The sequence below is a fragment of the Eleutherodactylus coqui genome, chromosome 3, assembly GCF_035609145.1.
Source record: "Eleutherodactylus coqui strain aEleCoq1 chromosome 3, aEleCoq1.hap1, whole genome shotgun sequence".
Taxonomy (NCBI): domain Eukaryota; kingdom Metazoa; phylum Chordata; class Amphibia; order Anura; family Eleutherodactylidae; genus Eleutherodactylus; species Eleutherodactylus coqui.
The window spans coordinates 316,098,682-316,122,190 of record NC_089839.1 but is presented as its reverse complement, the minus strand read 5'-3'; the positions used below and the strand labels follow the sequence as shown (position 1 = coordinate 316,122,190).

The following is a 23,509-nucleotide window of genomic DNA, read 5'->3' as shown; positions in this document are numbered from 1 at the left end:
AGTGTCGCCGCTGGAGGGGAGGGGTCCTCCTTGTCTCCAGGCTCTAGGGAGGGCGTTTTGCAACAGCGCCTCCTGGAGGCTTTACGGAAGGGGGAGAGTACAATCACAGTTGGAGGAAGAGATGTGGACCTATCTCTTTGGACAGAGAGACATGGCTTGGGAGCCTTCCGAGAGCAAAGGGGGGAGACCGTATGGTCCCTACCGACACCCGGGCAGGACGCAGGTCGTAGGAATGTGGTCCGTCTTCGTTGGAGGGGCAATGATGCATGTCCTCCAAGGGGGAAGGTAGTGGAGCTCCTACTGAAGATGGGCTTTAGGGCGGTTGACATCTTTGCCCTGATCCATCCCTTCGGCACGTCTGAGTTTGACATCAGTTTCGTTCGCCCAGAGGGTCTAGAACTCTTCTGGGGGAATTACGAGCTGATGAAAAACGAGCCCGGCTGGCGAGACTTTGCCATCCAGGTGATGTCTCGCCAGAACAAAGTCAAGAATGTGACCGTTTTGACTCGTAACGAGTCACTTTCTTGCTTTGACATCATGACGTGGCTCAGTAGGTACGGAGAGGTGACGGAAATGCCCAGAAAGAACAGGGATGAGCACGGCATCTGGTCTGGGGCCTGGACATTCATGGTCAAGCTGAAGCGTTCAGGTAACTCAGTGGCACATATACCTTCTGCCGCCTTCCTCGGCAGGGATCGTATCCTGGCCTTTTACCAGGGGCAGCCGAAGCTCTGCCACAGGTGCGGCGACCCCTCACACTTGAGCGCTGCTTGTAAGACCTTGAAGTGCGCTCTGTGTGGGGGTCTGGGTCATCTAGCCGCCTCCTGTACAGAGATTAGGTGTAACCTGTGTGGTGACCTTGGTCACCCATTCAGTCGCTGTCCACGCTCCTTTGCCAATGCGGTCTCTGCCCCTACGGATGGGGGTCATGATGCGGCCTCCGGGGGTGAGGGGACCAGCAGAGGTGGAGGAGCTCAGGAGCCAGGGAAGAACCGGCAAAAGACGCCTGCGGAGCAGAGGCGTCAGGACAAGCGCAGACGGAGCAGGGAGCTGACAGGAGCACCCACAGCAGGTGGATCAATGGTGGCCCCTGTTCCAGAAGCAAATCTCGCGGCTGAGGCTTTGAGGGACAGCGATTTAGATGAGGAGGACAGGAGGATCCAGAGGGAGGAGACCAACTCTGCAGATTCCTCCCACTGTGAAAGTGTGGATGAGGAAGGAAAGAGGTGGTTAGAAAAACGGCGTAAGCTAGGTGCCACGAGGAGGAAACGAAGGGGGGATTCAAGATCTTCTCCCACCCCGGGCCAATTACTGGAAGGAAAAGCCTGCTCACCTCCAGTTGGACTCTCCAATAGGTTCCGAGCCCTCCGAGACATCTCTTCCTCCTCTGAGGGGAAAGGAAAGGGCAAGGTTCCTGGGGCAAAGAAAGGGTCAACAGGGGGCGCTGAGTCTCCTCCTCATGGAGGCATAGTTCCTTCCGAGGAGAAGGATAATCTAGAACTTGGAAACAAGGACGATGGGGTCTGGGGATCCCCTGCTATAGACACATCTGTGTCCAAGAAAAGAAGCAAGGGGCTTTCCTCCGACCCTGAGGAAGCGGGTGTGAGGAAGAAAGCCGTCTAATTTAATCACTCATGATGGCGGCACCCACTCCGCTGACTCTGGCATCAATTAACGTTGCCAGCATTAAGTCAGATACGGCTAGATTTGCGGCCTTTGATTTTCTTGGCCGCGTTGAAGCCGACATTTTATTTTTGCAGGAGGCCAGGCTGTCTGATTTGACGACTGGCTTTGAACCTCGTATGCAGAGGCTGAGATTTCACGCCAATGAACAGTTGGCTTGGCCACTCTTTTGAGGTGGGGTCCGTTGTCCGTCAGGGCCGTCCTCTAAGTTCTCTGTTGTATGTCTTTGCAATAGATTCTTACCGTAGGAGGGTTGACCATTATCCTACAGCGGGGGTTGGGGTGGACCAGGCGATGCCAGAGGTCTTAGGGTGGTAGCGTATGCCAATGATGTCAAACTCTTTGTGTCCTTGAAAAGGGAGGTGGAGTTTGTGGTGTTAGAGATGGACCGCTTTTTGCAGGCATCTGGGTCAAAGGTCAAGTGTGAGGGTCCCTTGTTAGGAAGGGGGCAATTATTGTGTTTGATCTCCCGAAGACCCTTCCGGTGCCCCGCACTTCAGCAAAAGTCCAAAATGAGGCCAAACGTCCTTCAGCCAAGCGCCTAAAAATGGTTCCCAAAAGACACTGGGGTGTAACGATGGCGCCCCCTGTCTCTGGATGGTGGACAATGAAACAGTTGGAGTTGCTGGTGCTTGTCAGATGCTCCTCTCTACTGGTGGTCTGTAGGGGGCGTCCTGAGCCTGGTCACCTTGTGTACCCTCACACATCCACTGGACCCAACACCTCCTAACAGTCTGGTCAGACGCTCCTCTCTACTGGTGGTCTGTAGGGGGCGTCCTGACTCCGGTCACCATGTGTGCCCCCATCCACTGGTCCCAACACCTCCTAACAGTCCGGTCAGACGCGCCTCTCTACTGGTGGTCTGTAGGGGGCATCCTGACTCCGGTCACCTTGTGTGCCGCCATCCACTGGTCCCAACACCTCCTAACAGTCTGGTCAGATGCTCCTCTCTACTGGTGTCTGTAGGGGGCATCCTGAGCCCGGTTGCCTTGTGTGCCCTCATCCACTGGTCCCAACACCTCCTAACAGTCTGGTCAGACGCTTCTCTCTACTGGTGGTCTGTAGGGGGCGTCCTGACTCCGGTCACCTTGTGTGCCCTCATCCACTGGTCCCAACACCTCCCAACAGTCTGGTCAGATGCTCCTCTCTTCTGGTGGTCTGCAGAGGGCGTCCTGAGCTCGGTCACCTTGTGTGCCGCCATCCACTGGTCCCAACACCTCCTAACAGTCTGGTCAGACGCTCCTCTCTACTGGTGGTCTGTAGGGGGCGTCCTGAGCCCGGTCACCTTGTGTGCCCACATCCACTGGTCCCAACACCCCCTAACAGTCTGGTCAGACGCTCCTCTCTACTGGTGGTCTGTAGGGGGCATCCTGAGCCCGGTCACCTTGTGTGCCCTCACACATCCACTGGTCCCAACACCTCCTAACAGTCTGGTCAGACGCTCCTCTCTACTGGTGGTCTGTAGGGGGCGTCCTGAGCCCGGTCACCTTGTGTGCTCCCATCCACTGGTCCCAACACCCCCTAACAGTCTGGTCAGACGGCCGGTGGGGGACAATTCATGGATACGACCATCCAGCTTCTCCCATCCCAATAATGCGCCCCCCTCTGGTAACGGGGTGAAATCTCTTCTCTGTGTCGTAGAGGCGTCTAGTGGCCAACAAGCTCTACAAGCGGAAGAAGAGGTCACTACACACAAGGGGCCTCCGAGAGCCTCTTATAGGCCAATGGGGGAACCACAAGACGGTCCATCTAATCACCACAACTCCCATCATTTACAGATCGGTCTCAAGCTACCTACACACGGGCGAGTGTGAGATCGGGCCAAGAAACTCGATAGGACATGCAGCGAAAATGGGACTGATATTGGCGCGATTTTGGTGGTGGTGTGAAAGCGGCCTGAGATGTAACTGCATGCCGAATTTGCAGCCGTACGACTTCTTGGGCGGAGGGGGTCTGACATCGCGTGCGTATAGACGTGTACAGACCGCGGTTCAGCATAAGCGATGGCTCTAACCAGTGCGCCCACGGAGCGCCCATCACACGTCTTCAGTGTAATTGAAGGATACGACAGGCGTAGGCAGGTGGTAAGCCGCGCCAGGAACAAGCTGCCGCCGCGGCAGAGCTCCTCCTCCAGCTCCGGCCCCGTCTTCCCCAGATTGTAGGTGATGAAGCTCTCCAGGATCCGGCTCCGCGCCATTCTGTTCCCGTTGTCCCATTCTTTAAAAAATGCCATAAGGCGACTGACGGCTTCCTGCTCCCGGATGGACGACATCCCGATCAGCGACCCTGCGCAAAAGACAATCCGCTGAAAACAACGACCGCCGCAGCGCACTTCACTGCCGGATGCCAGGATTGGTCATATTTCCCAGCGTAACCAGGTCCGACCGAAGTGCAATCGCACTGCTGAGCCGTGTATCTAATCCCACCAGGTGGGATACTGTCTGCTGAGCCGTGTATCCAATCCCACCAAGTGTGATACTGTCTGCTGAGCAGTGTATCTAATCCCACCAAGTGTGATACTGCCTGCTGAGCTGTGTATCTAATCCCACCAGGTGTGATACTGTCTGCTGAGCCGTGTATCTAATCCCACCAGGTGTGATACTGTCTGCTGAGCCGTGTATCTAATCCCACCAGGTGTGATACTGTCTGCTGAGCCGTGTATCTAATCCCACCAGGTGTGATACTGTCTGCTGAGCCGTGTATCTAATCCCACCAGGTGTGATACTGTCTGCTGAGCCGTGTATCTAATCCCACCAGGTGTGATACTGTCTGCTGAGTCGTGTATCTAATCCCACCAGGTGTGATACTGTCTGCGGAGTCGTGTATCTAATCCCAGTCAGTGTGATACTGTCTGCTGAGCCGTGTATCTAATCCCACCAGGTGTGATACTGTCTGCGGAGTCGTGTATCTAATCCCAGTCAGTGTGATACTGTCTGCTGAGCCGTGTATCTAATCCCACCAGGTGTGATACTGTCTGCTGAGCCGTGTATCTAATCCCACCAGGTGTGATACTGTCTGCTGAGCCGTGTATCTAATCCTATCCAGTGTGATACTGTCTGCTGAGCCATGTATCTAATCCCAGTCAGTGTGATACTGTCTGCTGAGCCGTGTATCTAATACCACCAGGTGTGATACTGTCTGCTGAGCCGTGTATCTAATCCCACCAGGTGGGATACTATCTGCTGAGCTGTGTATCTAATCCTCTCCTGTGTGATACTGTCTGCTGAGCCGTGTATCTAATCCCACCAGGTGTGATACTGTCTGCTGAGCCGTGTATCTAATCCCACCAGGTGGGATACTATCTGCTGAGCTGTGTATCTAATCCCACCAGGTGGGATACTGTCTGCTGAGCCGTGTATCTAATCCCACCGGGTGTGATACTGTCTGCTAAGCCGTGTATCTAATCCCACCAGGTGTGATACTGTCTGCTGAGCCGTGTATCTAATCCCACCAGGTGTGATACTGTCTGCTGATCTGTGTATCTAATCCCACCAGGTGTGATACTGTCTGCTGAGCCATGTATCTAATCCCACCAAGTGTGAAACTGTCTGCTGAGCCGTGTATCTAATTCCACCAGGTGTGATACTGTCTGCGTAGTCGTGTATCTAATCCCAGTCAGTGTGATACTGTCTGCTGAGCCGTGTATCTAATCCCACCAGGTGAGATACTATCTGCTGAGCCGTGTATCTAATCCCGCCAGGTGTGATACTGTCTGCTGAGCCGTGTATCTAATCCTATCCAGCGTGATACTGTCTGCGGAGCTGTGTATCTAATCCTATCCTGTGTGATACTGTCTGCTGAGCCGTGTATCTAATCCTATCCTGTGTGATACTGTCTGCGGAGCTGTGTATCTAATCCTATCCTGTGTGATACTCACGTCTGAGCTGTGTATCTAATCCTATCCTGTGTGATACTGTCTGCTGAGCCGTGTATCTAATCCTATCCTGTGTGATACTGTCTGCTGAGTCATGTATCTAATCCCATCCTGTGTGATACTGTCTGCTGAGCCGTGTATCTAATCCTATCCTGTGTGATACTGCCTGCTGAGTCATGTATCTAATCCCATCCTGTGTGATACTGTCTGCTGAGCCGTGTATCTAATCCCATCCTGTGTGATACTGTCTGCTGAGCCGTGTATCTAATCCCATCCTGTGTGATACTGTCTGCTGATCTGTGTATCTAATCCTACCCTGTGTGATACTGTCTGCTGAGCCGTGTATCTAATCCTCTCCTGTGTGATACTGTCTGCTGAGCCGTGTATCTAATCCTACCCTGTGTGATACTGTCTGCTGAGCCGTGTATCTAATCCCACCAGGTGTGATACTGTCTGCTGAGCCGTGTATCTAATCCCACCAGGTGTGATACTGTCTGCTGAGCCGTGTATCTAATCCCACCAGGTGTGATACTGTCTGCTGAGCCGTGTATCTAATCCCACCAGGTGTGATACTGTCTGCTGAGTCGTGTATCTAATCCCACCAGGTGTGATACTGTCTGCGGAGTCGTGTATCTAATCCCAGTCAGTGTGATACTGTCTGCTGAGCCGTGTATCTAATCCCACCAGGTGTGATGCTGTCTGCGGAGTCGTGTATCTAATCCCAGTCAGTGTGATACTGTCTGCTGAGCCGTGTATCTAATCCCACCAGGTGTGATACTGTCTGCTGAGCCGTGTATCTAATCCCACCAGGTGTGATACTGTCTGCTGAGCCGTGTATCTAATCCTATCCAGTGTGATACTGTCTGCTGAGCCATGTATCTAATCCCAGTCAGTGTGATACTGTCTGCTGAGCCGTGTATCTAATACCACCAGGTGTGATACTGTCTGCTGAGCCGTGTATCTAATCCCACCAGGTGGGATACTATCTGCTGAGCTGTGTATCTAATCCTCTCCTGTGTGATACTGTCTGCTGAGCCGTGTATCTAATCCCACCAGGTGTGATACTGTCTGCTGAGCCGTGTATCTAATCCCACCAGGTGGGATACTATCTGCTGAGCTGTGTATCTAATCCCACCAGGTGGGATACTGTCTGCTGAGCCGTGTATCTAATCCCACCGGGTGTGATACTGTCTGCTAAGCCGTGTATCTAATCCCACCAGGTGTGATACTGTCTGCTGAGCCGTGTATCTAATCCCACCAGGTGTGATACTGTCTGCTGATCTGTGTATCTAATCCCACCAGGTGTGATACTGTCTGCTGAGCCATGTATCTAATCCCACCAAGTGTGAAACTGTCTGCTGAGCCGTGTATCTAATTCCACCAGGTGTGATACTGTCTGCGTAGTCGTGTATCTAATCCCAGTCAGTGTGATACTGTCTGCTGAGCCGTGTATCTAATCCCACCAGGTGAGATACTATCTGCTGAGCCGTGTATCTAATCCCGCCAGGTGTGATACTGTCTGCTGAGCCGTGTATCTAATCCTATCCAGCGTGATACTGTCTGCGGAGCTGTGTATCTAATCCTATCCTGTGTGATACTGTCTGCTGAGCCGTGTATCTAATCCTATCCTGTGTGATACTGTCTGCGGAGCTGTGTATCTAATCCTATCCTGTGTGATACTCACGTCTGAGCTGTGTATCTAATCCTATCCTGTGTGATACTGTCTGCTGAGCCGTGTATCTAATCCTATCCTGTGTGATACTGTCTGCTGAGTCATGTATCTAATCCCATCCTGTGTGATACTGTCTGCTGAGCCGTGTATCTAATCCTATCCTGTGTGATACTGCCTGCTGAGTCATGTATCTAATCCCATCCTGTGTGATACTGTCTGCTGAGCCGTGTATCTAATCCCATCCTGTGTGATACTGTCTGCTGAGCCGTGTATCTAATGCCATCCTGTGTGATACTGTCTGCTGATCTGTGTATCTAATCCTACCCTGTGTGATACTGTCTGCTGAGCCGTGTATCTAATCCTCTCCTGTGTGATACTGTCTGCTGAGCCGTGTATCTAATCCTACCCTGTGTGATACTGTCTGCTGAGCCGTGTATCTAATCCTATCCTGTGTGATACTGTCTGCTGAGCCTGTATCTAATCCTTCCCTGTGTGATACTGTCTGCTGAGCCTGTATCTAATCCTATCCTGTGTGATACTGTCTGCTGAGCTGTGTATCTAATCCTATCCTGTGTGATACTGTCTGCTGAGCTGTGTATCTAATCCTATCCTGTGTGATACTGTCTGCTGAGCTGTGTATCTAATCCTATCCTGTGTGATACTGTCTGCTGAGCTGTGTATCTAATCCTATCCTGTGTGATACTGTCTGCTGAGCTGTGTATCTAATCCTATCCTGTGTGATACTGTCTGCTGAGCTGTGTATCTAATTCTATCCTGTGTGATACTGTCTGCTGAGCTGTGTATCTAATCCTATCCTGTGTGATACTGTCTGCTGAGCCGTGTATCTAATCCTATCCTGTGTGATACTGTCTGCTGTATCTAATCCTATCCTGTGTGATACTGTCTGCTGTATCTAATCCTATCCTGTGTGATACTGTCTGCTAAGCTGTGTATCTAATCCTCTCCTGTGTGATAGTCTGCTGAGCTGTGTATCTAATCCTCTCCTGTGTGATAGTCTGCTGAGCTGTGTATCTAATCCTATCCTGTGTGATACTGTCTGCTGAGCCTTGTATCTAATCCTCTCCTGTGTGATACTGTCTGCTGAGCTGTGTATCTAATCCTATCCTGTGTGATACTGTCTGCTAAGCTGTGTATCTAATCCTCTCCTGTGTGATACTGTCTGCTGAGCTGTGTATCTAATCCTATCCTGTGTGATACTGTCTGCTGTATCTAATCCTATCCTGTGTGATACTGTCTGCTGTATCTAATCCTATCCTGTGTGATACTGTCTGCTGAGCTGTGTATCTAATCCTCTCCTGTGTGATACTGTCTGCTGAGCTGTGTATCTAATCCTATCATGTGCGATACTGTCTGCTGATATGTGTATCTAATCCTATCCTGTGCGATACTGTCTGCTGTATCTAATCCTATCCTGTGTGATACTGTCTGCTAAGCTGTGTATCTAATCCTATCCTGTGCGATACTGTCTGCAGAGCCGTGTATCTAATCCTCTCCTGTGTGATACTGTCTGCAGAGCCGTGTATCTAATCCTATCCTGTGCGATACTGTCTGCTAAGCTGTGTATCTAATCCTATCCTGTGCGATACTGTCTGCTGAGCTGTGTATCTAATCCTATCCTGTGCGATACTGTCTGCTGAGCTGTGTATCTAATCCTATCCTGTGTAATACTGTCTGCTGAGCCGTGTATCTAATCCTATCCTGTGTGATACTGTCTGCTGATATGTGTATCTAATCCTATCCTGTGTGATACTGTCTGCTGTATCTAATCCTATCCTGTGTGATACTGTCTGCTGTATCTAATCCTATCCTGTGTGATACTGTCTGCTGTATCTAATCCTATCCTGTGTGATACTGTCTGCTAAGCTGTGTATCTAATCCTCTCCTGTGTGATACTGTCTGCTGAGCTGTGTATCTAATCCTCTCCTGTGTGATACTGTCTGCTGAGCTGTGTATCTAATCCTATCCTGTGTGATACTGTCTGCTGAGCTGTGTATCTAATCCTATCCTGTGCGATACTGTCTGCTGTATCTAATCCTATCCTGTGTGATACTGTCTGCTAAGCTGTGTATCTAATCCTATCCTGTGCGATACTGTCTGCAGAGCCGTGTATCTAATCCTATCCTGTGTGATACTGTCTGCTGAGCTGTGTATCTAATCCTCTCCTGTGCGATACTGTCTGCTGAGCCGTGTATCTAATCCTATCCTGTGTCATACTGTCTGCTGAGTCGTGTATCTAATCCTATCCTGTGTGATACTGTCTGCTGAGCTGTGTATCTAATCCTCTCCTGTGCGATACTGTCTGCTGAGCCGTGTATCTAATCCTATCCTGTGTGATACTGTCTGCTGAGCTGTGTATCTAATCCTATCCTGTGTGATACTGTCTGCTGAGTCGTGTATCTAATCCTATCCTGTGCGATACTGTCTGCTGGGCTGTGTATCTAATCCTATCCTGTGTGATACTGTCTGCTGAGCCGTGTATCTAATCCTATCCTGTGTGATACTGTCTGCTGGGCTGTGTATCTAATCCTATCCTCTGTGATACTGTCTGCTGAGCCGGGTATCTAATCCTATCCTGTGTGATACTGTCTGCTGAGCTTTGTATCTAATCCTATCCTGTGTGATACTGTCTGCCGAGCTGTGTATCTAATCCTATCCTGTGTGATACTGTCTGCTGAGCCGTGTATCTAATTCTATCCTGTGTGATACTGTCTGCTGAGCCGTGTATCTAATCCTATGCTGTGTGATACTGTCTGCTGAGCCGTGTATCTAATCCTATCCCGTGTGATACTGTCTGCTGTACCTAATCCTATCCTGTGTGATACTGTCTGCTGAGCCATGTATCTAATCCTATCCTGTGTGATACTGTCTGCTGAGCCGTGTATCTAATCCTATCCTGTGTGATACTGTCTGCTGAGCCGTGTATCTAATCCTATCCTGTGTGATACTGTCTGCTGAGCCGTGTATCTAATCCTATCCTGTGTGATACTGTCTGCTGAGCCGTGTATCTAATCCTATCCTGTGTGATACTGTCTGCTGAGCTCCTGTATCTAATCCTATCCTGTGTGATACTGTCTGCTGAGCCGTGTATCTAATCCCACCAAGTGTGATACTGTCTGCTGAGCCGTGTATCTAATCCTATCCTGTGTGATACTGTCTGCTGAGCCGTGTATCTAATCCTATCCTGTGTGATACTGTCTGCTGAGCTGTGTATCTAATCCTATCCTGTGTGATACTGTCTGCTGATCTGTGTATCTAATCCTATCCTGTGTGATACAGTCTGCTGATCTGTGTATCTAATCCTATCCTGTGTGATGCTGTCTGCTGAGCCGTGTATCCAGTCCTATCCTGTGTGATACTGTCTGCTGAGCTGTGTATCTAATCCTATCCTGTGTGATACTGACTGCTGAGTCGTGTATCTAATCCTATCCTGTGTGATACTGTCTGCTGAGCTTCTGTATCTAATCCTATCCTGTGTGATACTGACTGCTGAGCTGTGTATCTAATCCTATCCTGTGTGATACTGTCTGCTGAGCCGTGTATCTAATCCTATCCTGTGTGATACTGTCTGCTGAGCCGTGTATCTAATCCTATCCTGTGTGATACTGACTGCTGAGCTGTGTATCTAATCCTATCCTGTGTGATACTGTCTGCTGAGCCGTGTATCTAATCCTATCCTGTGTGATACTGTCTGCTGAGCTTCTGTATCTAATCCTATCCTGTGTGATACTCACTGCTGAGCTGTGTATCTAATCCTATCCTGTGTGATACTGTCTGCTGAGCCGTGTATCTAATCCTATCCTGTGTGATACTGTCTGCTGAGCCGTGTATCTAATCCTATCCTGTGTGATACTGACTGCTGAGCTGTGTATCTAATCCTATCCTGTGTGATACTGTCTGCTGAGCTGTGTATCTAATCCTATCCTGTGTGATACTGTCTGCTGAGCTGTGTATCTAAGCCTATCATGTGTGATACTGTCTGCTGAGCTGTGTATCTAATCCTATCCTGTGTGATACTGTCTGCTGAGCTGTGTATCTAATCCTATCCTGTGTGATACTGTCTGCTGAGCCGTGTATCTAATCCTATCCTGTGTGATACTGTCTGCTGTATCTAATCCTATCGTGTGTGATACTGTCTGCTGTATCTAATCCTATCCTGTGTGATAATATCTGCTGAGCCGTGTATCTAATCCTATCCTGTGTGATACTGTCTGCTGAGCTCCTGTATCTAATCCTATCCTGTGTGATACTATCTGCTGAGCCATGTATCTAATCCTATCCTGTGTGATACTGTCTGCTGAGCCATGTATCTAATCCTATCCTGTGTGATACTGTCTGCTGAAGTGTATATATTCTAATGCTGCGTGATAGTGACTGCTGTATCTAATGCTACCCTGTGAGATACTGTATCTAATCCGCCGTTACGGGATACATTTCGGGGTGACGTGTAATTATACTGACTGAACCCACAAATCACAGCCCGACCCCCCCAATGGACTCACCTGCCGCCAGACCCGCCGCTCATCAACCTGCACGACAGCCAATCAGATCCACGGACAAACAGCCAATCATATACTCAACAAGCAGCGAGCAGCCAATCAGATATAAACTCTTGTCCTGAAGGGCGGGGCAGTCTGTCAGTAAACAGTCAGTTCGGGTGAACCAGCGGGCAGGTCGCCTAGCAGCGGTATCTGCGGACTCTTCGGTTGCCAGGGTGGGCGTGGTCAGATCAGGTGATCTTTTTGGAAGCTGCTGATTGGAGGACGGTGTGAGGGAGAAGTTCCGGCGGCTTAGGGGTCAGGAAACTGGAGCAGCATGGGAGACCCTGACATGGACTACACCGTCGTGCTGCCGGACCTGGGGCCACTAGGTGAGCAACACTGCAAGGACCAGCATGCCCTCCAGGGCGGGAGACCACCGTTACCCTGGTAACTGGTCCCTGGAGGTCGTTGCTTCTAGAGGGCCTCTCCATAAAGGGGGGATCGGAGTCCAGACTTTGTAAGTTGTCAAGATGGCCGCTGTAAAATGTCGCAAGAGAAGGCTGACCAAGGAGGTCCGATGGTCGGGAGCTTCGAGGGGCTCTAGATGCCCACCGTGTGCGCTAGAAGTTTCCAAAGAAAAAATGCAGAGCATTTTTGAGACCGGGTGAGGGGTGAGGAGGGGGGCGGGGGGAGAGAGAGGGGGTTACAGTGGGGAGGGTGTCGGGGAGAGAGGGGGGCGGGGGGAGAGAGAGGGGGTTACAGTGGGGAGGGTGTCGGGGAGAGAGGGGGGCGGGGAGAGAGAGGGGGTTACAGTGGGGAGGGTGTCGGGGAGAGAGGGGGGCGGGGAGAGAGAGGGGGTTACAGTGGGGAGGGTGTCGGGGAGAGAGGGGGGAAGGGGGCGGGGAGAGAGAGGGGGTTACAGTGGGGAGGGTGTCGGGGAGAGAGGGGGGAAGGGGGCGGGGAGAGAGAGGGGGTTACAGTGGGGAGGGTGTCGGGGGGAAGGGGGCGGGGAGAGAGGGGGGGTTACAGTGGGGAGGGTGTCGGGGAGAGAGGGGGGAAGGGGGCGGGGAGAGAGGGGGGGTTACAGTGGGGAGGGTGTCGGGGAGAGAGGGGGGAAGGGGGCGGGGAGAGAGGGGGGGTTACAGTGGGGAGGGTGTCGGGGAGAGAGGGGGGAAGGGTGCGGGGAGAGAGGGGGGGTTACAGTGGGGAGGGTGTCGGGGAGAGAGGGGGGAAGGGGGCGGGGAGAGAGGGGGGGTTACAGTGGGGAGGGTGTCGGGGAGAGAGGGGGGAAGGGGGCGGGGAGAGAGGGGGGGTTACAGTGGGGAGGGTGTCGGGGAGAGAGGGGGGAAGGGGGCGGGGAGAGAGGGGGGGTTACAGTGGGGAGGGTGTCGGGGAGAGAGGGGGGAAGGGGGCGGGGAGAGAGGGGGGGTTACAGTGGGGAGGGTGTCGGGGAGAGAGGGGGGAAGGGGGCGGGGAGAGAGGGGGGGGACAGTGGGGAGGGTGTCGGGGAGAGAGGGGGGAAGGGGGCGGGGAGAGAGGGGGGGTTACAGTGGGGAGGGTGTCGGGGAGAGAGGGGGGAAGGGGGCGGGGAGAGGGGGGGTTACAGTGGGGAGGGTGTCGGGGAGAGAGGGGGGAAGGGGGCGGGGAGAGAGGGGGGGTTACAGTGGGGAGGGTGTCGGGGAGAGAGGGGGGCGGGGAGAGAGAGGGGGTTACAGTGGGGAGGGTATCGGGGAGAGAGGGGGGCGGGGAGAGAGAGGGGGTTACAGTGGGGAGGGTGTCGGGGAGAGAGGGGGGCGGGGAGAGAGAGGGGGTTACAGTGGGGAGGGTGTCGGGGAGAGAGGGGGGCGGGGAGAGAGAGGGGGTTACAGTGGGGAGGGTGTCGGGGAGAGAGGGGGGAAGGGGGCGGGGAGAGAGAGAGGGGGTTACAGGGGGGAGGGGGGAAGGGGGGGGGAGAGGGGGTTACAGTGGGGAGGGGAGAGGGGGGAAGGGGGCGGGGAGAGAGGGGGGGGACAGTGGGGAGGGTGTCGGGGAGAGGGGGGGAAGGGGGCGGGGAGAGAGGGGGGGGACAGTGGGGAGGGTGTCGGGGAGAGAGGGGGAGGGTGTCGGGGAGAGAGAGGGGGTTACAGTGGGGAGGGTGTCGGGGAGAGGGGGGGACAGTGGGGAGGGTGTCGGGGAGGGGGGGCAGTGGGGAGGGGGCGGGGAGAGAGCGGGACGGTAGGGGGGAGGGTGGCGGGGAGGGTGGCGGGGAGAGATGGGGGCGACCGGTGGGGAGGGTGGTGGAGAGAGAGCGGGACGGTAGGGGGGAGGGTGGCGGAGAGAGAGGGGGGAGGAGAGGGGGGAGGGTGGCGGGGAGAGAGGGGGGAGGTAGCGGGGAGAGCGGTGGGGAGGGACGGCGGGGAGAGAGGGGGAGAGGTAGCGGGGAGAGCGGTGGGGAGGGACGGCGGGGAGAGGAGGGATGGTGGCGGGGAGACAGGGGTGGGGGCATGTGAGGGGGTGAGGGTGGGGTGTGAGAGGGTGCCAGCGAGAAACGAGGTGGGAGGGTAGCATGTGAGACGGACGGGGGCAAGCGGCGTGTGAGAGGCAGGGGGGATTGAGAAAGGGGAGGGTTGCGCGTGAGACAGGTGGTGAGGGGAGGGTGTGTCGCTGTGTGACGAGGGGCGAGTGGTGTGTATGAGTGGGAGGGGGGAATGGCACGAGATGTCGGGCAGCTTGCCCCGGGGAGCGGCGCTTGTGCCTCCGTCTGACCGTGATTTGAGGCGCGGTTCTTGCGATGGAGGTTCTGTTTGGAGACCTGAAACAAGATTCCGGATGAAATGGCGCGGCGTGCTGGAAGCTCAGTGCTCCCCGTTCCGGTCGGGGGTCCGGGCTGCCGCTGCCTTCATTATCCAACTCCAAAAACGAAGCCAGACGACGGAATAGCGGAGCGCGGCTGACAGCGAGGAATCCCGTTATCGGCTCTGTTGCGCTTCCTTCTTGAATGTTGTTTTTGGTCAAACAGAATGGCCACCAGAAGCTGAATGCAGCGGTGAGTGCGAACCCCCTGCCGCCGCAGTACGGTGCCAAGTACGGAGTCCAACACTGTTCCGGGATAGGTAGTCCGTCGGGAGGGATACAGTACAATCTGTAGACCTGGTGCGCCTCGGATGTATGGCCGTCACCGCTTCGCAAGAGCCGCCGTAATCTTCTGGGGGAGGAACCTTGTCCTGTAGCCGGAGCTGGATTCCTCCACAGAAGGCGAGTATTTCCGCTGCCCACCTGATGCCGCGCGGCTCCTGACTCCCCACTAACGGATCTGTTATGGGAAGAACTCCCTCTGACTTCACTGTCTGTTCCAAACTGGTTATTGAAAAGTGGGACTGACACAATGTTTGTATCCACCTCAGGACGCTTGTGATATTAATAGCATCATGGTAGATATATACTCCAAATGACATAGCAATAGAAATACATGCCCCTAAAGTCATAGGAACTCATGATTGACTCTAGGTTCTAATCATTAACATATGTTAACGCCTTAAGGTGTCTTTTACTACTAAAACACCTGATTGCCAAGTAACATTAAATTTAAGGGAGAATACACTTATTAGTATCACTGCTTTGGCTTAAAGAGGGCGAAGGGAGGCGGAAGAGGAGCTTCTCTTATCAGGCCTGGAGGAGGACCTGAGCACCATGCTAGGGACATGGAGGACAAGAATCTAATGCCTACCAGTGTATAGGGGGTGCTGATGAGTATTGTCTTACCCAGAACAAATCAAGCCTGGAAGCTGAACCTGCTGCGCTATTCTACATATCCCCTAGCATGCACTTGTGACATCTCTCCTGCAGCTTTAGAAGTCGCTGCAGATAGAATTCTTCCGACTGCCGGTCAAACCCCTCATTTGCAGCATTAGTTGCCCCCAAACCATTGTCCCTTTAGGTGGCTTTTAAGGTTGGGGAGCAGATGTCAGCCAGACAGAGCCGAGCGGGGCGAATCGGGTGGATGGGGCATCAGATGGAAGCCTAAGGAGGCCATGTCTGCAGTCGTGGCCCCGGCAGTGTCAGGCAGCAGGATGACCCCTTTGGAGAGCTTCTCCTTAATATTTTGCCTCGGCTTTGTCCGTACTGAACAGTAATATGTTGCATCGATGGTTGAGCCCTCTGGGGGGCCGCGAGCAGAACTCCCCTCCTATCCCAAATCATGGCTGCCCTGTGCTCCTGCGCTGACCTTTGGCCGGGGATCCACTGCTCCTCCATTCCTCAGACTCTTCCTTTGTCTCTGGGTCAGTAGGTCCATCACCACACAATGCTCCCCAGCAGCCCCCGATGTCTCCTTCTGTCCGGGATCCTCTTGGCTGGACGCCTTTTCCTTCCCCAGTCGTTGTGAATAACGGCACCAGCTCTCTCCGGCGATCCACAATGATCGTGTCCTGGGGGGGCCCTCGCATCTGCAGGCACGGGGGGCCCTCGCATCTGCAGGCGCGGAGACGCAGACCGGCCTCCATGGAGTTTATCCCTTCCACACCCAAATGGCCAGTTTTACAGTGTACAAGCCAACATTTAGCTTAAGGGCCGCCGTCACCCAAAGCTTGTGACCTTCATCATGGATCGGAGACCCAGGAACCCGATTGGTCCTCTGCTCCTCCACACCGAGGGTCTCTGGAGATGCCGCCGGGTCACTCGGGGCCGGAAAAACCAATAAGTTATAATCCGAGATGGTTGATCTTTGCATCATTGAATACAGACTGCTTCCTGCCGCTATGCTTTCTGGGTAAGGCTCAATACTTCTCAGCACCCCCTCGTATAATATTGAACAAGTTAACCATTTATCTGCTGTTCCTCACCTGCTGATTATTATAACTGGAGGCTGATTTGAGAAGCCATCACAGAAGCTACCTAGATAGATATAATGAAATACACCTATTATTACCACGGCAGAGCCTGCGGCGGTGACCAGTATAATATAGCCTATCCTACAGCGCCATCTAATGTCAGACTGACCACACAGCAATCTCCCCTTCCCTTTGCAGGTTGTCGATGGGACCAGCAGAGGGAGCCGGTGGTGATCCTGCTCGGGTGGGGGGGATGTAAAGACAAGAACCTGGCAAAGTACGGCGCCATCTACCACAATGAGGTGAGTGTCACAGCGGATCCCGTCAAAGGGCACAGAAGAGATTCCCCATCCTGAGACGGAATCTGCTGCCAGGACTACACGGCGTGCCACCACGCTGGGGGATCTTACTGCATGGTTCGTGTCAAACTCTTTCACCAAGGGCCACATCAGCCTCGTTGCACGTGTCGCTCTCGCACGGTCGCTAATAGACGCAGCGTTCTTACTGGGCGAAGCCGCTTTGTGCAGCACTCAGTGAGAGGGTTTGCTTTTAGCGCAGTAACAACGCAGGCGAAGATAGCCGATGACATCACCGCTTTCACTTTCCCTCCCGGTGACATAGAACGTTGCGTTCAACCGCTTGTCCAAGAAGCCCTAATGAAAACAATAGAGGCGGTTTACAGCGTTTAGTGGTCTATGTGAGAGCAGCCTCAGGCTGCATAGTAATAGTGACCCCCATAGTAGCCCCAGGACTAATAGTGCCCCCCTCTATTGGCCTCTTGCAGCACTCCCCTCACCCCACCTGCAGCGCCCTCTGCTGAGTCTGTGACCGATGACCTTGGGGTCTGCGCTTTGTACAGGAAGGCATATACAAACACCAGGGAGCAGTTAGCAGCCACAGAAGCTGCACTGCCACCGCCGGACTGACCGCTGTTGCAGGCTGGGTGAGTGGAGTGCCTGTTAAGTCCTAACACAGCCATTGGGGCATATAAAATGAGTTGTTGGGCCGGATTCAGCTCCAGAGTTGCACTCACTATTCTGCTGGTGGAGTCACTGTGTACATACATTACTTATCCTGTACTGACCCTGAGTTACATCCTGTATTATACCCCAGAGCTGCACTCACTATTCTGCTGGTGGAGTCACTGTGTACATACATTACTTATCCTGTACTGATCCTGAGTTACATCCTGTATTATACCCCAGAGCTGCACTCACTATTCTGCTGGTGGAGTCACTGTGTACATACATTACTTATCCTGTACTGATCCTGAGTTACATCCTGTATTATACTCCAGAGCTGCACTCACTATTCTGCTGGTGGAGTCACTGTGTACATACATTACTTATCCTGTACTGATCCTGAGTTACATCCTGTATTATACCCCAGAGCTGCACTCACTATTCTGCTGGTGGAGTCACTGTGTACATACATTACTTATCCTGTACTGATCCGGAGTTACATCCTGTATTATACTCCAGAGCTGCACTCACTATTCTGCTGGTGGAGTCACTGTATACATACATTACTTATCCTGTACTGATCCTGAGTTACATCCTGTATTATACCCCAGAGCTGCACTCACTATTCTGCTGGTGGAGTCACTGTGTACATACATTACTTATCCTGTACTGATCCTGAGTTACATCCTGTATTATACTCCAGAGCTGCACTCACTATTCTGCTGGTGGAGTCACTGTGTACATACATTACTTATCCTGTACTGACCCTGAGTTACATCCTGTATTATACCCCAGAGCTGCACTCACTATTCTGCTGGTGGAGTCACTGTGTACATACATTACTTATCCTGTACTGATCCTGAGTTACATCCTGTATTATACCCCAGAGCTGCACTCACTATTCTGCTGGTGGAGTCACTGTGTACATACATTACTTATCCTGTACTGATCCTGAGTTACATCCTGTATTATACCCCAGAGCTGCACTCACTATTCTGCTGGTGGAGTCACTGTGTACATACATTACTTATCCTGTACTGATCCGGAGTTACATCCTGTATTATACTCCAGAGCTGCACTCACTATTCTGCTGGTGGAGTCACTGTATACATACATTACTTATCCTGTACTGATCCTGAGTTACATCCTGTATTATACCCCAGAGCTGCACTCACTATTCTGCTGGTGGAGTCACTGTGTACATACATTACTTATCCTGTACTGATCCTGAGTTACATCCTGTATTATACTCCAGAGCTGCACTCACTATTCTGCTGGTGGAGTCACTGTGTACATACATTACTTATCCTGTACTGATCCTGAGTTACATCCTGTATTATCCTCCAGAGCTGCACTCACTATTCTGCTGGTGGAGTCACTGTGTACATACATTACTTATCCTGTACTGCTCCTGAGTTACATCCTGTATTATACTCCAGAGCTGCACTCACTATTCTGCTGGTGGAGTCACTGTGTACATACATTACTTATCCTGTACTGACCCTGAGTTACATCCTGTATTATACCCCAGAGCTGCACTCACTATTCTGCTGGTGGAGTCACTGTGTACATACATTACTTATCCTGTACTGATCCTGAGTTACATCCTGTATTATACTCCAGAGCTGCACTCACTATTCTGCTGGTGGAGTCACTGTGTACATACATTACTTATCCTGTACTGACCCTGAGTTACATCCTGTATTATACCCCAGAGCTGCACTCACTATTCTGCTGGTGGAGTCACTGTGTACATACATTACTTATCCTGTACTGATCCTGAGTTACATCCTGTATTATACCCCAGAGCTGCACTCACTATTCTGCTGGTGGAGTCACTGTGTACATACATTACTTATCCTGTACTGATCCTGAGTTACATCCTGTATTATACCCCAGAGCTGCACTCACTATTCTGCTGGTGGAGTCACTGTGTACATACATTACTTATCCTGTACTGTTCCTGAGTTACATTCAATATTATACTCCAGAGCTGCGCTCACTATTCTGCTGGTGGAGTCACTGTGTACATACATTACTTATCCTGTACTGATCCTGAGTTACATCCTGTATTATACTCCAGAGCTGCACTCACTATTCTCCTGGTGGAGTCACTGTGTACATACACTAGTAGCGGTAACACCTCCAATACTGTCCCCTATGGGACCCCACTAGTAACGGCGGCTCCTCCCATACTCCCCCTGTGGTACCCCACTAGTAATTGCGGCCCCTCCCATACTCCGCCTGTGGTACCCCACTAGTAACGGTGACCCCCCCCCCCCCCCCTCCTGTACCCTAGTCCAGATACACTAGATCCATTGACCCCCCCCCTTCCCCCGGTCTGTTTAGAACTTGCCTCCTGGTAGAGCGGATCAGGTTGGTGCGACATTTGTCTCCGCCTCTTTGTGGAATAGTGCAGCATATTGCGCTCCTCTGTCCCCGCAGCGAGCGCATCGTTAGATTACACTCAATAGGCCATCGTGGGAAACGCAAACCCACTAATGCCTGAAAAAAAAGTTCAAATATAAAAGGAAAACTTTACCACAAACCGTGCGCACTCTGCGTAACCACGGAAACAAAGGGGCGCAGACGGACGGCGACATGTTTAATGTAGAAGCTAAGCTGAAGATATTCCTGTAGGTCCTACACACTGATGGGACCGCGGCTGCCTTTGTAAACCCACATGTATTGAGTTGCTGACAGGAAGCAGAGGTCTTGAAGGCTGCAGATGCTCTTGTTGTAGTGAGCTCCCCCTAGTGGCGGCTACAACGTCCTTGTCTGTATAACTGTATAGATACTTTAGCGCCTGTCTCCTCTTGCCTCCCTCTTGCAGGGCTGTGTGGTGATCCGGTACACCGCCACCTGGCACACCGTCTTCTTTGCGGAATCCTTCGGCCGCTGCTCGCTACGGGAAAAGGCGGAGAAACTGCTGGAGCTCCTGTTTGACTATGAGATTGATAAGAATCCGCTTGTGTTCCACGTCTTCAGCAATGGCGGCTTCATGCTGTACCGCTATATCGTCGAGCTGCTGCACTCCCACCGCCACCTCAGCAGACTCCACGTGGTCGGCGCCATATTTGACAGCGCTCCTGGAAACCGCAATGTCCTTGGCTCAGTGCGGGCACTAAATACGGTTCTCGCCGCCCGCACCAGCCGCCTGCTGCGCTATCTGGCGCTGCTCTTATTCGCCATCATGGTGGTTGTTCTGCGGATCCTGCTGTATCCGGCGACTCGCTTCCTGCACGAGAATCACTACGACGCCATGAAGAGCGACCCGTCCCTCTGGCCGCACCTCTACCTCTACTCCCGCAGTGACAGAATCATCACACACCGCGATGTGGAGAACATGGTGGAAATCCGGCGCCGCCGACGCCTCCCCACGCAGTCTGTTGACTTTGAGAAGTCGGAGCACGTCAGCCATTACCGCCGTTACCCCGAGCGGTACGCCGCCCTCTGCACCGCGTTCCTCAGAGACTGTGTGAACAAAGCCACGTTCAGCCGCGAGATCCCCTCGTTCTAAGTACAGGGAATGCTGGCTGCGCCTTCTTCGAATGTCCGCGTGGCTGCACAAGTGCCTTCAGCCTTCAGACAACTTCTGGATGACGGGTTTTAGAGTTTTGTAACTTTTATCTTCCAGCAGTGAAAACATTTTTACCAAAAGTTCACTTCCCATCATCCATCTAAACTGAGAGCCATATATATCGCTGTAGTGGTCTCAGCGGTGCTGTCCGCTCCCAGACCTCTGCGGAACTGGTCTGTATTCATGTATATGCAGGGACCGTCCCTGTATATACATAAGCACAGATTCTGCTTGAGAGCGTTCACACCATACAGATATAAAAAGCCATAGTGAGCTCTCCCTAGTGGCGGCTAACGGTATAGAACTGTGGACAGTGTGCTCGCCCCTAGGGGCGGCTGCTGTCTGTATAGATCAGTGGACTGTGGGCTCTCCCCCCTAGTGGCGGCGGTGGACTGTGAGCTCTCCGCCTAGTGGTGGCTCGCGGTATAGAGCGGTGGAGTGTGAGCTCTCCCCCTAGTGGTGGCTGCAGGAAGCTGGACTGTCATCATGCTTGTGCAGTGAATTAGCTCCGCCCACTATAGTGATATATTATGGCATTACTCAGGCTTGGCTTGGGGTTTCACGATGGATCTGCACAGAGGAAAGGAAATGAAAGCACAAGATGTTCTGTATACGAAGAGGGCGACTGCCGGGGAGATAATTATCCTGTGGACAAAGGCAATGGCTGACATCAGAGACTAATCGCTCCAGCAGATGGTCATGGGAAGAGAGTGAGGCGGAGTCTATGGACGGTGTTGGCGCTCTGCCCTAGCTGCCCTCGGTTTAGTCGCCGCTCTCGCCAGTCTGGCGCTCGGTGTTCTGCTCTTTCATCCCCTGATGACATCGCTGGACTGAGAGCTTTTAATAAACGGTTGTAACCTCTCTCTGTGTGCTGCATATGACACCCGCTAGAGCGCCCCCTCTGGGAAGCAGGCAGTCAGGATGTGATGTTCACAAACTGTTTTCAGGCCCGGTGAGGGGTCACTAGGGCATCATACCCCAAGAGAAGTGCAATGCCCTGTGGAATAGGGGGGCGCCAGGAGGCTGCGTGCCCCCAGGAGAGAATTAGGAAGAGCCGTGCGGCAGCTACAATCAGTTCATCATCGTTAGCCAAAATACTCCAAAAAATGTCAAAGTGCTGCAGGCTCTGCTGTATCTGACCCTTTAGGGTTAATGGTGCCCTGCACTGGCACTACCCGGGATAGCAGCAGTATGTAAAATATTGTTGGCCTGTAATGCCAGCAGAGGGCAGCGTCCATAGAGCAGGAGCAGATGGATGGGACAGGAGAAGCGGTACTATACAATGTGCAGGCACTCAGTAACATCTAGGAGTGTGTGTGTGTGTGTGTGTGTGTATATATATATATATATATATATATATATATATAGTGTGTATATATATAATTAGAGATGAGAGAGTAGTGCCTTATGCGAGTACCTGCCGGCTCGTCTCTAAAGATTCGGGTGGCGGCGGGGGAGAGCGGTGCGTTGCGGGGGGGGGGGGGGGTTTAAGGGAAAGAGAGATCTCCCTCCCCTTCGCGCCTATATATATATATATATTAGTGTGTGTGTATATATATATATATATATATATATATATATATATATATATATATATATATATATATAGTTAGTGCCAGAAATATTTGGACAGTAACACAATTTTCGCGAGTTGGGCTCTGCATGCCACCGCATTGGATTTGAAATGAAGCCTCTACCACAGAATTCAAGTGCAGATTGTAACGTTTAATTTAAAGGGTTGAGCAAAAATATCTGATAGAAAATGTAGGAATTGTACCCATTTCTTTACAAACACTCCACATTTTAGGAGCTCAAAAGTAATTGGACAAATAAACATAACCCAAACAAAATATTTTTTTTTCAATATTTTGTTGCGAATCCTTTGGAGGCAATCACTGCCTTAAGTCTGGAACCCATGGACATCACCAAACGCTGGGTTTCCTCCTTCTTAATGCTTTGCCAGGCCTTTACAGCCGCAGCCTTCAGGTCTTGCTTGTTTGTGGGTCTTTCCGTCTGAAGTCTGGATTTGAGCAAGTGAAATGCATGCTCAATTGGGTTAAGATCTGGTGATTGACTTGGCCATTGCAGAATGTTCCACTTTTTTGCACTCATGAACTCCTGGGTAGCTTTGGCTGTATGCTTGGGGTCATTGTCCATCTGTACTGTGAAGCGCCGTCCGATCAACTTTGCAGCATTTGGCTGAATCTGGGCTGAAAGTATATCCCGCTACACTTCAGAATTCATCCGGCTCCTCTTGTCTGCTGTTATGTCATCAATAAACACAAGTGACCCAGTGCCATTGAAAGCCATGCATGCCCATGCCATCACGTTGCCTCCACCATGTTTTACAGAGGATGTGGTGTGCCTTGGATCATGTGCCGTTCCCTTTTTTCTTCCCATCATTCTGGTACAGGTTGATCTTTGTCTCATC

The 23,509-nt window shown here is 52.0% G+C and overlaps 2 protein-coding genes across 2 annotated transcripts in view; one reads left to right on the top strand and one right to left on the bottom strand.

Annotated features, from left to right (window-relative positions):
- ARMH1 (armadillo like helical domain containing 1) overlaps positions 1–11,809 on the bottom strand; it is a 50,477-nt gene extending 38,668 nt beyond the window's left edge. The window contains exons 1-2 of the mRNA XM_066594792.1: positions 11,750–11,809; positions 3,750–3,969 (exon numbers count right to left, since the gene is read on the bottom strand). Of these exons, the coding sequence (XP_066450889.1) occupies positions 3,750–3,955 (206 nt within the window). The 5' untranslated portion in view covers positions 3,956–3,969; positions 11,750–11,809. The remainder of the gene's footprint in view (positions 1–3,749; positions 3,970–11,749) is intronic.
- Positions 11,810–11,987: 178 nt separating this feature from the next.
- On the top strand, positions 11,988–21,939 carry TMEM53 (transmembrane protein 53). The gene is made up of 3 exons (XM_066598003.1): positions 11,988–12,117; positions 16,735–16,838; positions 20,332–21,939. The coding sequence occupies exons 1-3, from the start codon at positions 12,063–12,065 to the stop codon at positions 21,016–21,018; spliced, it is 846 nt and encodes a 281-aa protein (XP_066454100.1). The 5' UTR covers positions 11,988–12,062; the 3' UTR covers positions 21,019–21,939.
- The last annotated feature ends 1,570 nt before the right edge of the window (positions 21,940–23,509 follow it).

Excerpts from the sequence above, each read along its gene's own strand:
- TMEM53 (XM_066598003.1), top strand. The coding sequence starts at position 12,063 with ATGGGAGACCCTGACATGGACTACACCGTCGTGCTGCCGGACCTGGGG. Across the intron at positions 12,118-16,734 it reads GCCGGACCTGGGGCCACTAG|GTTGTCGATGGGACCAGCAG; the intron begins GTGAGCAACACT and ends TTCCCTTTGCAG. Across the intron at positions 16,839-20,331 it reads GCGCCATCTACCACAATGAG|GGCTGTGTGGTGATCCGGTA; the intron begins GTGAGTGTCACA and ends TCCCTCTTGCAG.